At 42.1% G+C, this 16,808-nt stretch overlaps 1 protein-coding gene and 2 pseudogenes across 1 annotated transcript; all 3 read right to left on the bottom strand.

Moving 5' to 3' along the window:
* Positions 1-4,574: 4,574 nt before the first annotated feature.
* LOC150048945 (UDP-glucuronosyltransferase 1A9-like) lies at positions 4,575-5,483 on the bottom strand. Its single transcript, XM_090354344.1, has one exon. The coding sequence runs from the start codon at positions 5,454-5,456 to the stop codon at positions 4,575-4,577; it is 882 nt and encodes a 293-aa protein (XP_090210470.1). The 5' UTR covers positions 5,457-5,483.
* Positions 5,484-8,935: 3,452 nt separating this feature from the next.
* Positions 8,936-10,560, bottom strand: LOC150048944 (UDP-glucuronosyltransferase 1A9 pseudogene; annotated as a pseudogene).
* Positions 10,561-15,235: 4,675 nt separating this feature from the next.
* On the bottom strand, positions 15,236-16,194 carry LOC150048943 (UDP-glucuronosyltransferase 1A7 pseudogene; annotated as a pseudogene).
* Between the last annotated feature and the right edge of the window lie 614 nt (positions 16,195-16,808).

Here is a 16,808-nt window from a genome sequence, read left to right as displayed (position 1 = left end):
CTGGAACTCATAGGCACAGGCAAAAGATTCCTGAACAGAATCCCAAGGTCACAACAGATTGGAGAGAGACTCAATAAATGGGACTACCTAAAAATAAAAAGTTTCTGCACAGATAAAAGCATAGCTACCATAGTAGAAAGACAGCCAACCAACTGGGAAAAGATATTTACCAATAATACATCTGACAAATGCTTAATATCCAGTATCTACAGGGAACTCAAGAAACTAATCCCCCGAAAACCCAACAAACCATTCACTAAATGGGCAAGGGAACTAAAGAGAGACATCAGAAGAAGAGATTAAAATGGCAGGAAAGCATATGACAAAATGTTCATCATACATGGTCATAAAGGAAATGCAAATAAAAACAACCCTAAGATACCACCTTACCCCAACAAGAATGGCCAAGATTTTAAACTCAGACAATGACAATTGTTGGTGGGGTTGTGGAGAAAAAGGAACCCGACTGCACTGCTGGTGGGATTGTAAACTAGTTCAGCCACTCTGAAAGCACTGTGGAGATTTCTTAAAGGACTGAAAATAGACCTTCCCTACGATCCCGCCATACCACTTCTGGGCATCTACCCTGAACATCATAACCCAAGATATGATAAGGACACGTGCTCAACTATGTTTATTTCTGCACTATACACAATAGACAGGCCTTGGAATCAACCCAGATGTCCTATTGCAGATGAATGGATACAGAAAATGTGGTATAGATATACAATGGAATTCTACATAGCCAACATATAAAATAAAATAATGGCATTCGCAGGGAAGTGGATAAATCTACAGCAAATCATGTTGAGTGAGACAAATCAAAACCAAAGGAACAAAAGGCGCATGGTATCCTTAATATGTGGCTATTAGATACAAACAGTACAAGAATGAGTACTTAATATTTTCATACCCAATGTTATGGACATGGTATTGGAAATATAAATATAATTACATAGATTTAAAAACCTATCACTCTACAGATATAGTTTTATTTCATAAATTAATATGTATCTATGATATACAAACCCATAGCCTAATTTTGATTATGTTCTAAAAACTAAGGGCCAGTGATCATACATAGACATTCCCTTCTTGAATATTTGTTCAACATGTCATTTGAAATATGATGTAAAAATCAATGTTAATAAATTCTTTTTAAAAAAAAAAGCAATTCTGCCATTGATGGCATTGCTGTTAAACTTTTTATTTCCACCAGGATCCTTTTGCATTTCCAATGCCTGTGAGACTTCTGAAATGCACCTACAAAGAGCATTCCAGAGATATGATGCAAATTAGGTAGATACAGCTCAGACTGTTCTCCAGAGCACAGTCCAGAACTGACTTTCAACTTCCCCTCTGTTTTCATTTACTTAACAGAGCTTCAGCTCTGTGCTATGGATCCACCCATCACCCAAGGCTCCTCACTCAGAAATCTGTACTTCTCTGCTACAATCCTGAGCAGTCCCTGAGGCCAGGCCTATGTTTTTTTGTGTGTTTCATCCTTCCAAGCACAAGAATATAACACCAGCAATGTTCATTGCACGACACCAGATTACATTCAAAGGTTACTAGGTGCTTCAACGGTGAGCTGTGGCAAGGACAGGTGGTGATGAGCATTTAGTAAAAGGTTCTACCAACAACCTATTTCCTGTTCAGAGGTAAAGGTTACTAACTACAGTCACTGTTTACCTCAGTGAAAATGCTTTTTCAGATCATTGTCTTTGAAAAACAACAACAACAACAAAAAAAAAACGAGTAAAGCCAGAGTAGCAACTGGCCTAATTGACCTGTGTGCTACCCCCTCTTCCTACAGGACTTTCTCCCATCTGCTACTCATTCACTAGACGCCTTTTGAACTTTGAGCACTTTAGGATAAGCCTGAGTCAGCTACCCACATGGTTCACAGAAGTGAATAAAGTGTGAATTTGAATTATAAGGAGACTGAAGAGGATCATGTCACCCTTTCTCCTTCCACAGATGCCCAATAGCAGACCCAGTCCTTAGGGAATCTGGAAACAAGACTGAAGTCATCTAGTTATCTTAGCACTAGAGATGCTGCCAGGAAGCTACTCCATGGTCACTTCACACAGGGTGCTAGCAGAGATGGCATGTCTAGACCATTCCCAGTATAAGGAGAAACAGAAAGGACAGCCATGCTAGTAGGGAGTAGCAAGTAGACCTCAGTGCTGATAGATACCAGCAGCTGTGCCTGTCCACCTTGGGCCACCCTGCAGACTACCTTCAACCTAGCTTTGTTCCCTTTACCTAGGGACAGTGCCCATGACAATGACCACAGTAAAACCAAGCTAGGAATGCATCCCATACACACACCCTCTGTTTTCACACTTCTCAGTGATATATGCTTGGGGCTTGGCTCAAGGGTAGGGCGATAGCCTTGAATTGAAATGCTCAGGGACAACCTAAGGCCCCATGACCCACCCCCCAAAAAAAATCTAGTGCATGATATGGATTGGGAAAATATTTGCAAGTCCTACATCCAATAAGGAGTTGATATCAACTGATGCAGTTAAAAAAAGAAAACAACAGAAGGAAAACAACCATTTATCAATGGACCAGGAAGTTGGACAGATACTCATCAAAGTACATACACTCTTCTAACAGATATCTGGAAGAAGGTGTCAACATGCACTAGTGAAATCAAAATTCCTACCATCATGACATGTTAACTTACACCTTTCTGAACAGCTGTTATCAAAAACACAAAATACAGATCCTGCTGTCCAGGAGGTAGAGAAATGAGAATCCTTGTACACAGAAAACAGTGTGCATTTGTAAAAACAATTATGGAAAATTATGTGCAGACTCGTCGAACCCCTTTAAATATAAGTATGCTGTATTCACAATCTCATTTCCTAATATTTATCAAAATACATGCAACCAGTTTTTCAAAGGGATGCCTGCACTGCCCTGTTCACTGCACCTAGGTTCACAATTGCTAATTGATGGAATCATCTGTGTCCAGAGGACAAAGCAAGAGATAACAGATCTAAGATTACAAAGAGTAATTTATTGGGAGACAAGCTGACAGAGAATGGTCCTGTCAGTTGTATCAGAAAATGGCTATTGTGGGGCCAGGAGTTTGGCATAGTGGTAGAGTCTTTGCCTAGCATGCACGAAAACCGGGTTCAATTCCTTGGTACCACATCCATAGGAAAAAGCTGGAAGTGGTCTTGAGGCTCAAGGTATAGAGCACTAGTGTTGAGAAAGTCCCTGGACATAGCTCAGCTTCAGAGCTCAAGCCCAGGACTAGGAAAAAAAAAAAAGAAAGAAAGAGTAAAGAAAAAGAAAATGGCTGTGGTAGAGTGTATTTCCCCTAATCAGATTGATCTGAGTATCACTATAAATGGAACAGCTACACATCTGAAACCTTCCATACTAAGTGCATGACTGTAAAGTGTCCTAACCTAACTCCGAATAATACAGACTGAAATTGAACTCAGTTCACTTGGACCTACTTGGTAATTCTACCAGGTCTTGCCAAGAAATCCCAAGAACTAGGGGATTGCTTCATTCCCTCACTAAAGCAATTACTAGTCATTTGTAGAAGACAATCACAAAGGCTCAATAGCTAAGTGCATATGAGCATATAAAATGATGCTTATCAAAATGATCTCCAAGAAATGGAGATGATAGGCTTTTGGTTATTATTTTTGTGTTTTAGTTTTCTTTCTCCTTTGTTGCTGTTTTTGTTTTCTGTCTTCTGAGGATCAGGGTTCAAAGCCAGCTTGGACACTATAAAACCTGTGAGACTTATCTCCAATTAATCACCAGAACACCAGAAGTGGAAGTGGCACTGTGGCTCAAGTGGTCGGGCAGTAGCCTTGAGCTGACAAGCTCAGGAACAATGTCCAGGCCAAGGGGTAGGGTGGTACCCTTGAGCTGGGACAGCACCCAGGCCCAGAGTTCAAGTCCCATGACTGGAATTTAAAAAAAGCCAGAAGTGGTGCTGTGACTCAAGTGGTAGAATGCTAGTCATAAGAAAGCTTAAAGACAGTGCCCAGGCCTTAAGTTCAAGCCCCAGGACTTACAAAAAAAATTGAACGCAATTTTAAATAACCTGTCAATCACTAACTAATGGCCTTGACCCTATCTATAAATTACTAGTAAGCCAAAAGACAAAGTAAAGCACATTGTGTATGTTTTATTCTTTGCATTTAATAGGTGTGAAATTTATTCTCATCCCATTTAGTATATGTATACACATAATATTTATTCTAAGTGGATATATGCATAATGGGCATTTAAATGGCCAAAGAATATTTTCCTGTAGGAGTAACATAGTATTAGTAAAAGGGGACATTTCATATATTTCCTGTTTTACCAAAAATAATGTTATAATGCAGCCTGGAAGTAATATGAAATTGTATCATTTGAACATGCATACATATCAATGAGGCCAGCTACATAAAATCTACTTTAAACCACAATAAACTATTGTCATACATAAAAAAAAATCATAGGAAGAAAAATCATTAAACTAGACCGGGAATGTGGCCTAGCTTCAGTGAAAATTAATAACACACCAATTAATGCCCAAAGCCTAGAAATGTTCAGTGTGCCAAGGAGACAAGTCCTACCTTAGGCAGTGGCTTTCCCTGGTGGCAGTTGATTCCACCAACATAGACCATGTTCGGCATCACGGGTCGGGGAAACTCTAACACAAAGTCTGTTCTCAACAACCAAATTGACACTTGGCTAAACAGGTCATACATGGTGACTGGTGTTTGAAGGATTTCAGAGGCTGTATCAGTGGCTTCTTTGAAAAAGGAGGGACAAAATAAAAGTTCATCGAAGAGGTGAAGGTAGTTCCACACTCTCTCTCTGAACGTCATGGCTTCTGGAAGGCTTGACAGAAGTCTCGGCACATAAGAGTGGGGACTGGGGCACTGAGATCCTTCTTCAAGATGATAGCAAAGCACTGCCCGGGAGAAACTCACAGATGGAAGTGAAAAATATTTGGCAACAATTAAGCCACATGCATCAAAAGGATCCAGAAACACAGCATCAAAAGAACTCTCCTTTAGGAATTCTACTAATTCCTTGTTCTTGAACAAACTCCTACAATGTGAAAAAAACAATTCAAAAACTCTATTAGAAGTTCCCATTACTAGAGAAAACATACTTTGGTCCTGATTTTTCCACTGGATGTCAGCAAACATCTTGAACTCCCTGTCCAAATCCTCCAGCGTGTAAGAAGGTTTGTATGTCTTCACGGTGAAGTTCAGTGAGTGTCCCAGCTGCCAACTGACCTCCGGCATCACTGTGACCACCTCATGCCCTCGGAGGACCAGTTTCTCCACCACAGAGCGCATGGAGAGCCAGTGGCTGCCGTCCATGGGTACCACCAGCAGCCTGCCTGCCTGGGCAGAGCCTGAGGCCAGCAGCAGACATGCACACAGAGGGAGCAGGGCAGGCAAGACTGTGGGAGCCATGGAAGTGCTGCCCAGAGCAAGAGAGCTGCTTAGACTGAATGCTCTCCTAACAGAGCAGGTGGAAGAACAGGCAGAAAGTGTACCAGAGGAGAGATGTATAAATGAAATCATACTTACTTAATTATTTACCCCAAACAGCATTGATTAATGCCAGTGTTATGTAATATCAGTATTTGTTTATTTTCCAAGTTAACATAGATTATAACCTATTTTGAGTTGCCAAGAAACATGCCTCCTTTGAATTGAAGGAAACAGAAAACTGAATCATGCAATTGATTTGGCCTTGTCAATTATTCATAAAGATGGAAAGCTAAACTAAATTTGAATTGAGCTGCTTATCCCGGAATGTTTTACAGATAAAACATAGACAGTTCAGGGTTCTTACTTAGAAAGAAATGGGCAGTCAGCCTCTAAGGAAACAATGGATAACGTCAGCCCTGCCCTCCCCTCTGCAATGGGATTATGGTTCAAAAGCAACTCTGTGGGTTGGGAATTTGGCCTAGTAGTAAGAGTACTAGCTTAGGAAGAAGGAAGACCCAGGTTGGATTCCTCGATACCATATATATAGAAAAAAGCTGGAAATGGTGCTGTGGCTCAAGTGGTAGGGCTCTAGCCTTGAGAAAGCTTAAGGACAGTGCTCTGGCCCGAGTTAAAGGCCCAGAACTGCCACACACACAAAAAAGCAACTCTGAAAATGGATGGCATTGCTGCTTAAACTTTATATTCCCACCAGGATCCTTTTGCATTTCCAATGCCTGTGAGACTTCTGAAATGCACCTACAAAGAGCATTCCAGAGATATGATGCAAATTAGGTAGATACAGCTCATCAGACTGTTCTCCAGAGCACAGTCCAGAACTGACTTTCAACTTCCCCTCTGTTTTCATTTACTTAACAGAGCTTCAGCTCTGTGCTATGGATCCACCCATCACCCAAGGCTCCTCACTCAGAAATCTGTACTTCTCTGCTACAATCCTGAGCAGTCCCTGAGGCCAGGCCTATGTTTTTTTGTGTGTTTCATCCTTCCAAGCACAAGATTATAACACCAGCAATGTTCATTGCACGACACCAGATTACATTCAAAGGTTACTAGGTGCTTCAACGGTGAGCTGTGGCAAGGACAGGTGGGGATGAGCATTTAGTAAAAGATTCTACCAACAACCTTGAGGCCTATTTCCTGTTCAGAGGTAAAGGTTACTAACTACAGTCACTGTTTACCTCAGTGAAAATGCTTTTTCAGATCATTGTCTTTGAAAAAAAAACAACCAAAGTGAGAGTAGCAACTGGCCTAATTGACCTGTGTGCTACCCCCTCTTCCTCTTCCTATAGGACTTTCTCCCATCTGCTACTCATTCACTAGACGTCTTTTGAACTTTGAGCACTTTAGTATAAGCCTCAGTCAGCTACCCACATGGTTCACAGAAGTGAATAAAGTGTGAATTTGAATTATAAGGAGACTGAAGAGGATCATGTCACCCTTTCTCCTTCCACAGATGCCCAATAGCAGACCCATTCCTTAGGGAATCTGGAAACAAGACTGAAGTCATCTAGTTATCTTAGCACTAGAGATGCTGCCAGGAAGCTACTCCATGGTCACTTCACACAGGGTGCTAGCAGAGATGGCATGTCTAGACCATTCCCAGTATAAGGAGAAACAGAAAGGACAGCCATGCTAGTAGGGAGTAGCAAGTAGACCTCAGTGCTGATAGATACCAGCAGCTGTGCCTGTCCACCTTGGGCCACCCTGCAGACTACCTTCAACCTAGCTTTGTTCCCTTTACCTAGGGACAGTGCCCATGACAATGACCACAGTAAAACCAAGCTAGGAATGCATCCCATACACAGACCCTCTGTTTTCACACTTCTCAGTGATATATGCTTGGGGCTTGGCTCAAGGGTAGGGCCTTGAATTGAAATGCTCAGGGCCAACCTAAGGCCCCATGACCCACCCCCCCAAAAAAAAATCTAGTGCATGGTATGGATTGGGAAAATATTTGCAAGTCCTACATCCAATAAGGAGTTGATATCAACTGATGCAGTTAAAAAAAGAAAACAACAGAAGGAAAACAACCATTTAACAATGGACCAGGAAGTTGGACAGATACTCATCAAAGTACATACAACTCTTCTAACAGATATCTGGAAGAAGGTGTCAACATGCACTAGTGAAATCAAAATTCCTACCATCATGACATGTTAACTTACACCTTTCTGAACAGCTGTTATCAAAAATACAAAATACAGATCCTGCTGTCCAGGAGGTAGAGAAATGAGAATCCTTGTACACAGAAAACAGTGTGCATTTGTGAAAACAATTATGGAAAATTATGTGCAGACTGCTGTATTCACAATCTCATTTCCTAATATTTATCAAAATACATGCAACCAGTTTTTCAAAGGGATGCCTGCACTGCCCTGTTCACTGCACCTAGGTTCACAATTGCTAATTGATGGAATCATCTGTGTCTAGAGGACAAAGCAAGAGATAACAGATCTAAGATTACAAGGAGTAATTTATTGGGAGACAAGCTGACAGAGAATGGTCCTGTCAGTTGTATCAGAAAATGGCTATTGTGGGGCCAGGAGTTTGGCATAGTGGTAGAGTCGTTGCCTAGCATGCACGAAGACTGGGTTCAATTCCTTGGTACCACATCCATAGAAAAAAGCTGGAAGTGTTGCTGAGGCTCAAGTGGTAGAGCACTAGCCTTGAGAAAGTCCCTGGACATGGCTCAGGCTCAGAGCTCAAGCCCAGGACTGGCAAAAAAAATTAAAAATGAATGAAAGAAAGAAAGAATAAAGAAAAAGAAAATGGCTATTGTGAATTAGTCAGGATAAAAGTCACTTCATCCTTGGCAGAATGTATCTGGACTATCTTAAACACCAGAATCAGACACATTTCTGCCACCAGGGGCCATGTATAGAGCTCCATCGACCACCATAGTAGAGTGTATTTCTCCTGATCAGATTGATTTGAATATCACTATAAATGGAACAGCTACACATCTGAAACCTTCCATACTAAGTGCATGACTGTAAAGTGTCCTAACCTAACTCCGAATAATACAGACTGAAATTGAACTCAGTTCACTTGGACCTACTTGGTAATTCTACCAGGTCTTGCCAAGAAATCCCAAGAACTAGGGGATTGCTTCATTCCCTCACTGAAGCAATTACTAGTCATTTGTAGAAGACAATCACAAAGGCTCAATAGCTAAGTGCATATGAGCATATAAAATGATGCTTATCAAAATGATCTCCAAGAAATGGAGATGATAGGCTTTTGGTTATTATTTTTGTGTTTTAGTTTTCTTTCTCCTTTGTTGCTGTTTTTGTTTTCTGTCTTCTGAGGATCAGGGTTCAAAGCCAGCTTGGACACTATAAAACCTGTGAGACTCTTATCTCCAATTAATCACCAGAACACCAGAAGTGGAAGTGGCACTGTGGCTCAAGTGGTCGGGCAGTAGCCTTGAGCTGACAAGCTCAGGAACAATGTCCAGGCCAAGGGGTAGGGTGGTACCCTTGAGCTGAAGAGCTCAGGGACAGCACCCAGGCCCAGAGTTCAAGTCTCATGACCAGAAAAAAAAAAGCCAGAAGTGGTGCTGTGACTCAAGTGGTAGAATGCTAGCTATAAGAAAGCTTAAAGACAGTGCCCAGGCCTTACAAAAAAAACTGAATGCAATTTTAAACAACCTGTCAATTTTAAACAACCTGTCAATCACTAACTAATGGCCTTGACGCTATCTATAAATTACTAGCAAGCAAAAATACAAAGTAAAGCACATTGTGTGTGTGTTTTATTATTTGAAATTTATTCTCATCCCCTTAGTATATGTATACACATAATATTTATTCTAAGTGGGTATATGCATAATGGGCATTTAAATGGCCAAAGAATATTTTCCTGTAGGAGTAACATAGCATTAGTAAAAGGGCACATTTTATATATTTCCTGTTTTACCAAAAACAATGTTATAAATGCAGCCTGGAAGTAATATGAAATTGTATCATTTGAACATGCATACATATCAATGAGGCCAACTATATAAGATCTACTTTAAACCACAATAAACTATTGTCACATATAAAAAAATCATAGGAAGAAAAATCATTAAACCAGACCAGGAATGTGGTCTAGCTTCAGTGAAAATTAATAACACACCAATTAATGCCCAAAGCCTAGAAATGTTCAGTGTGCCAAGGAGACAAGTCCTACCTTAGGCAGTAGCTTTCCCTGGTGGCAGTTGATTCCACCAACATAGACTATGTTGGGCATCACAGGTCTGGGAAAATCCAACACAAAGTCTGTTCTCAACAACCAAATTGACACTTGGCTAAACAGGTCATACATGGTGACTGGTGTTTGAAGGATTTCAGAGGCAGCTTCTGAGACACTTTTGAGAAACAATGGACACATTGTACGCTCGATCAAGTAATTTATATAGTTCCATACTCTCTCCTGGAAAGTCATGGCATCTGTGAGTTTTAAGAGAAGTCTGGGAACATAAGAAAGGGGAGCAGGGCACTGGGCTCCTTCTTCAAGGTAATGACAAAATATTCCCCTAGAGAAAACAATGGATGGGAGTGAAAAATACTTGGCAACAATTAAGCCGCACGAATCAAAAGGATCCAGAAACACAGCATCAAAAGAATTCTCATTTAGGAATTGTACTAATTTCTTGTCATCAAACAAACTCCTACAATGTGAAAACATCAATTGAAAAAATCTATTAGAAGTTCCCATTACTAGAGAAAACATACTTTGGTCCTGATTTTTCCACTGGATGTTAGCAAACATCTTGAACTCCCTGTCCAAATCCTCCAGCGTGTAAGAAGGTTTGTATGTCTTCACGGTGAAGTTCAGTGAGTGTCCCAGCTGCCAACTGACCTCCGGCATCACTGTGACCACCTCATGCCCTCGGAGGACCAGTTTCTCCACCACAGAGCGCATGGAGAGCCAGTGGCTGCCGTCCATGGGTACCACCAGCAGCCTGCCTGCCTGGGCAGAGCCTGAGGCCAGCAGCAGACATGCACACAGAGGGAGCAGGGCAGGCAAGACTGCGGGAGCCATGGAAGTGCAGTCCAGAGCAAGAGAGCTGCTTAGACTGAATGCTCTCCTAACAGAGCAGGTGGAAGAACAGGTAGGGCAGAAATAGCAGTGAGGAAAGTGATGAGTTCATACCACACCCACCAGAAAAGATTTGCTCAGAAATTATTCATGAGCTGATATATCTCTAGTATTTGCTGATACCTCTCCCTTCAGATAAGAACTGTTTACAACTCTGAAGATAATAATGCCAAGTACTTCAATTTACATACTCTAATTTGCAGGGGATTGTGGCTCACACCTGTAATCCTAACAACTCAGGAGACTGAAATTTGAGGACTGGGAGGATCAAGGTCAAAGCTAGCCTAGGCAGTAAAGTCCATGGCATGCTTATCTCCAATTAACCTCCAGAAAACAGGAAGTAGTGCTATTAGGCTAGGGCGCGCCTCAAAGGAGCCCAGCACTACACTGCCTGCATACCACATCCCTTTCTTGTACTCTCCACATCTCAGAATCCCAGCCGTGCCCAGCCCAGCATCTTGCCATCTGTGTCCCTGTCCAACGACACTTTGTCCCTGTCCAGGGACACCTACCTGCACTGGGGGAACAGTTTGTGGTGGTACTTGCCAGTGCTTAATTGGCTTTGGTAAAACTAGAGAATTTGCTGGGCATGGCAGTGCATGTCTATAATTCTAGCTATTCAGGAGGTTGAGACCTGAGGATTTCGATTCAAAGCCATCCCAGGCACTAAAGTCCCTAAGATTCTTATCTCCAATTAACAACTAGAAAACCGGAAGTGGGGCTGTGGCTACAGGGGTAAGGTGACAGCCTTGAGTTGAAGAGCTCAGGGACAGCACCCAGGCCCAAAGATCAAGCCACACAACCAACAAAAAAAGAAAAAGAGGGGCCAGGAGTTTGGTCTAGTGGTAAAGTGCTTGCCCAGCATGCACGAAGACCCGGGTTCGATTCCTCGGTACCACATACATAGAAAAAAGCCGAAAATGGTGCTGAGGCTCAAGTGGTAGAGCTCTAGCCTTGAGAAAGTCCAAGGACAGTGCTCAGGCCCTGAGCTTAAGCTCAGGACTGGCAAAAAAAAAAAAAAGAAATCTAGAGAATTTATTTTGCGGGCAGTATTTTTGATAATATACTGGAGATTAACAATAACAACAAGGTGCAAATGAAAGTTAGGATTAGTAAGACAAACCCATTATAGACAACAGATCCAGAAATCACTACCTGGCTTTGAACCCAAGACCTGAGATGGTTACCCTGTCTATGCAGTGGTCTAAGGTACCAGTTGTTACAGGACTATGGGGATAACCAACTGCTAACAAGGGATTAATAAACACACACAAAACATGTCCAAGGCCAGGAGTGGAGCTAAATGGTACAGTGCCTGCCTGGCATACAGAATGACTTGGGTTTGATTCCAGGGTATGCCCTAAAAGGAATCACTGGAAACAGTGCTGTGGCTCAAGTGGTAGAACTCTGTCCTTGAGAAAGCTGAAGGACAGTACCCTGGCCCTGACCTAAGGCCTCACTGACAAACAACAAAAGCAGTAAGAACAGTTAATCTCTAATGATGGTTTCACAATAAGAATTTTTCTGACCTTTGCCTTGGGGAGTAGCATGCCCTCTACTCACACTGCCAATGGGTGTGGACTTGGACAATCTGGAAAGATGGAAAGCTAAACTAAACTGGAGTAAAGTTGATACTAATACTTTGTTCCCCAAATAAAACCAGGACTTTACCTGAAGGCTATCAAAGACTTTCTATTCAGAAAGGGATTGGCACTCATCTTCCAAGGAAAGACTGGGAGGTCCCCAGCCCTGTCCTCCTCTCTGTGGTAGAATTCTGGGTCTGAAGCAAGTTGGCCATTAGATGGCTGTGGCTTCACATGCTCTATTTCCACCAGGATGCTGTTCATTGCCAAGTCCTTTGAGGCCTCTGAAGTGATTGATGAGATAAGACGGTCCACCCGTGGTGGACCAGTCTAGGATCTGATAGCATTTGGCCATGCTCTCCTTAGGTCTTGTACTCGGATACATCTAAAGGAATAGGCAGACTCCTACTGGGTGCTTGTTTCCACACTGAATCTAAAAGTTCTTTTTTTCTTTTTTTTTGTTAGTCATGAGGCTTGAACTCTGGGCCTGGGAGCTGTCCCTGACCACTTCACGTCAAGGCTAGCACTCTACTTGAGCCACATCACACTTCTGGTTTTCTGGTGGTTAATTGGAGATAAGAGTCTCCCGGACTTCCAACGTCCTTGCCTGGACTGAAGCACAATGCTCAGATCTCAGCCTCCTGAGTTGCTAGGATTACAGGCTTGAGCCACCAGTGCCCAGCTTCATAGTTCATTTTATAAAGGACAACAGATGGATGCTAATTGTAAAATTTAGAACATGAAATATGTGGGCTAGGAAAATACCTTAGTTATAGAGTGCTTGTCTGGCATTCATGAAATCCTCAGTTTGAGTCCTTAGCACCATATAAACAGAAAAAGCTTGAAGTGACAGTATGGCTCAAGTGGTAAATAGCAGCCTTGAGTACAAAGAGGCTAAGGGACACCCCTGAAGCCCTGAGTTCAACCCAAAGTCCTGGCAAGAGAGAGAGAGAGAGAGAGAGAGAGAGAGAGAGAGAGAGAGAGAGAGAGAGAGAGAGAGAGAGGGAGGGAGGGAGGGAGGGAGGGAGGGAGGGAGGGAGGGAGGGACAGACAGACAGACACAGAGAGACAGACAGAGACAGAGAGACAGAGACAGAGAGACAGAGACAGAGAGAGACAGAGAGAGAGAGACAGAGAGAGAGAGAGGGAGAGAGGTGGGGAATATGGGGGGCAATGAATAATGTAAGTGACTTTCTTAGTAAGCATTAATACTTAATATAAAGCTGCTTAAAAGCTGGAAGTGGTGCTGTGGCTCAAGTGGTAGACCTCTAGCCTTAAAAAGGCCCAAGTTCAAGCCCCAGAACTGGCTAAAAATAAATAAAAATAAAATTAAAGCTGCTTAATGAAAGCCTGTACTTCAGCATGAACAGAGGAGTAAGCCAGAGGAACCAAGGAAGACTTGAGAACAGATATAAAGAATATAAACAATGCTGATATGATAAAGATACCATTCATCTCCATGGATGAAGAATGCAATTGGACTCAAAATGTGTTATTAAAGTAACTGTGAGTGAGAAAAACACATAAAATTCAACTCCTACAGAAGGCACATTAAGGTCTCATTGCAGAAAAAGAATAAAAGTGACCAAAATCAGAGGAATATTTTTAAAACATGGAAAAAAACAGAGTGAACTCATTTCTATTTCTAAAGTTTGGAAAGCCTTAAACGAGTTGAAATTCAAAAATGCCTAAAGATGTCAGGTGCAGTGGCTCCTGCCCGTAATCCTAGCTACTCAGGAGGCTGAGATCTGAGGATCAAGGTTCAAAGCCAGCCCAGGCACAAAAGGACCTGAGATTCTTTATCTTTAGTTAACCCCTAGAAAATGGGAAATGAGGCTTAGCTCAAAGGTAGGGCAGTAGCCTTGAGCTGAAGAGCTCAGGGATAATACCCAGGTCCTGGGATAGGGTGAAATAGAAAGAGCTATGCACAAAAATGTTGGCTAGATCTTCAGGATAAGGAAACAAAAGCCATATAATGGGTGACTGTTGTCCTTAATGTACTATGTTATCTCTCATCTCTTTTGCCATCCCTTGGTTATCTCATATTGTTACAATATTTCACTTTGTTATCTGATATATTTTATATGGGTTTAATTGGTTATTTGAAATTGGATAGGGAAGGGGGAAAAATCAAGATAAGCGGGGGGGGGGGGGGGGGGGGAGAGTGTAGGAGGGAAATGGGAACCATGTCATGAGAAAGGGTATCTATAAGGTGTATGTAATGTAACACTTCTATTAATCACAATAAAAAATATTTTAAAAAAATAAAAAATGTGGGCTAAAATTTAGAAGTTATTTAGTAAAGTCTAAGTCAAGACATGGTACATTAAAAAATTCACATATGCTTACTGTGAAGTCGTACAAGATTTGCAATTGTAATTTGAAGCTGTATAAGATTTAAAGCAATTGTAAAAGAATGGGTCAAATTTCTCAGTAGTGGCTTCTGAGCATATCTGGTTACAGGATGTAAGACAACTGTTACATTTTCTTTTAGGAAACACAGTGACTATATACGAAAGATATATGCAGCGGGGCATAGTGGCTCACACCTGTAATCATAGCTACTGAGGAGGCTGAGATCTGAGGATCGAGATTCAAAGCCAGCCCAGGGAACTAAAGAACTTGAGACTCATCTCCAATTAACCACTAGAAAACGGGAAATGGGGCTGTGGCTCAAGGGTAGCCTTGAGCTGAAGAGCTCAGGGGCAGTGCTGAGACTCAGGGGTAGGGCAGAAGCATAGAGCTAAAGAGCTCAGGGTCACTGACCAGGCCCAGTGTTGAAACGCCATGACTAACAAGAAAAAAAAAAAATATATATATATATATGAGTACATGCTATAACTTCCAGAAATTGAAAAATAAGAAAACAACAGTACTAAAGCATGCTCTTATAGGGAAAAACAGGATTGGAATCAACTGAGGATTGCTGGAAAATTGCAAAATGAATATTAAGTATACAGCCAGGAATTTAAAATACCTATACTTGTTGTGTGCACAGTCACAGCAACATCAGTTTGTTTAGACTTTATTAACCAAATGTAAACAAATTGAAAATATAAAACTCATCAAAACATGGCTGAAATGTGACCAACACACATGACAAATCACACTAGAGCAAAGAATCTTGGTGGCAAGGAGACAAGTCCTACCTTAGACAGTGGCTTTCCCTGGTGGCAGTTGATTCCACCAACATAGACCATGTTGGGCATCACGGGTCTGGGAAAGTCCAGGACAAAGTCCAATCTCAACAACCAAATTGACACTTGGCTAAACAGGTCATACATGGTGACTGGTGTTTGAAGGATTTCAGAGGCTGTATCAGTGGCTTCTTTGAAAAAGGAGGGACAAAATAAAAGTTCATCGAAGAGGTGAAGGTAGTTCCACACTCTCTCTCTGAATGTCATGGCTTCTGGAAGGCTTGACAGAAGTCTGGGGACATAGGAGTGGGGACTGGGACACTGAGATCCTTCTTCAAGATGGTAGCAAAACATTACCCGAGAGAAACTCACAGATGGAAGTGAAAAATATTTGGCAACAATTAAGCCACATGCATCAAAAGGATCCAGAAACACAGCATCAAAAGAACTCTCCTTTAGGAATTCTACTAATTCCTTGTTCTTGAACAAACTCCTACAATGTGAACATGTGAGGTCCAAAAATCTCTTGGCTGTGCCAGTTAGTGCAGAAAAGATAGTTTGTTCTGGGGTTTCCCACTGGGCATCAACAAAAACCTTGAAGGCCTGGTCCAAATCCTCCAGGGTGTAAGAAGTTGAGTATGTCTTCACGGTGAAGTTCAGTGAGTGTCCCAGCTGCCAACTGACCTCCGGCATGACTGCGACCACCTCATGCCCTCGGAGGACCAGTTTCTCCACCACAGAGCGCATGGAGAGCCAGTGGCTGCCGTCCATGGGCAGCACCAGCAGCCTGCCTGCCTGGGCAGAGCCTGAGGCCAGCAGCAGACATGCACACAGAGGGAGCAGGGCAGGCAAGACTGTGGGAGCCATGGAAGTGCAGCCCAGAGCCGGGCAGCTGCTTAGACTGAATGCTCCCCTAACACAGCAGGTGGAAGAACAGGCAGAAAGTGTACCAGAGGAAAGAGTTGTATACTCACTTAATTATTTACCCCAAACAACAATGATTAATGCCAGTGTTATGTAATATCAGTATTTATTTATTTTCCAAGTTAATATAGATTATAACCTATTTTGAGTTGCCAAGAAACATGCCTCCTTTGAATTGAAGGAAACAGAAAACTGAATCATGCAATTGATTTGGCCTTGTCAATTATTCTTAAAGATGGAAAGCTAAACTAAATTTGAATTGAGCTGCTTATCCCGGAATGTTTTACAGATAAAACATATACAGTTCAGGGTTCTTACTTAGAAAGAAATGGGTAGTCAGCCTCTAAGGAAACAATGGATAACGTCAGCCCTGCCCTCCCCTCTGCAATGGGATTATGCTGCAAAAGCCACAGAGTTGTGGGCTGAGAGTTTGACCTAGTAGTAAGATACGAGTAGACCCAGGTTGGATTCCTCGATACCATATATACAGAAAAAAGCTGGAAATGGTGCTGTGGCTCAAGTGGTAGGGCTCTAGCCTTGAGAAAACTTAAGGACAGTGCTCAGGCCCGGAGTTCAAGGCCCAG

The sequence above is a fragment of the Megascapheus bottae genome, chromosome 21 (genome assembly GCF_031878675.1).
Source record: "Megascapheus bottae isolate mThoBot1 chromosome 21, mThoBot2.hap1, whole genome shotgun sequence".
In the NCBI taxonomy this organism is placed as follows: domain Eukaryota; kingdom Metazoa; phylum Chordata; class Mammalia; order Rodentia; family Geomyidae; genus Megascapheus; species Megascapheus bottae.
Note: the sequence above shows the minus strand (reverse complement) of the source record. Positions and strands in the feature narration are given on the sequence as shown.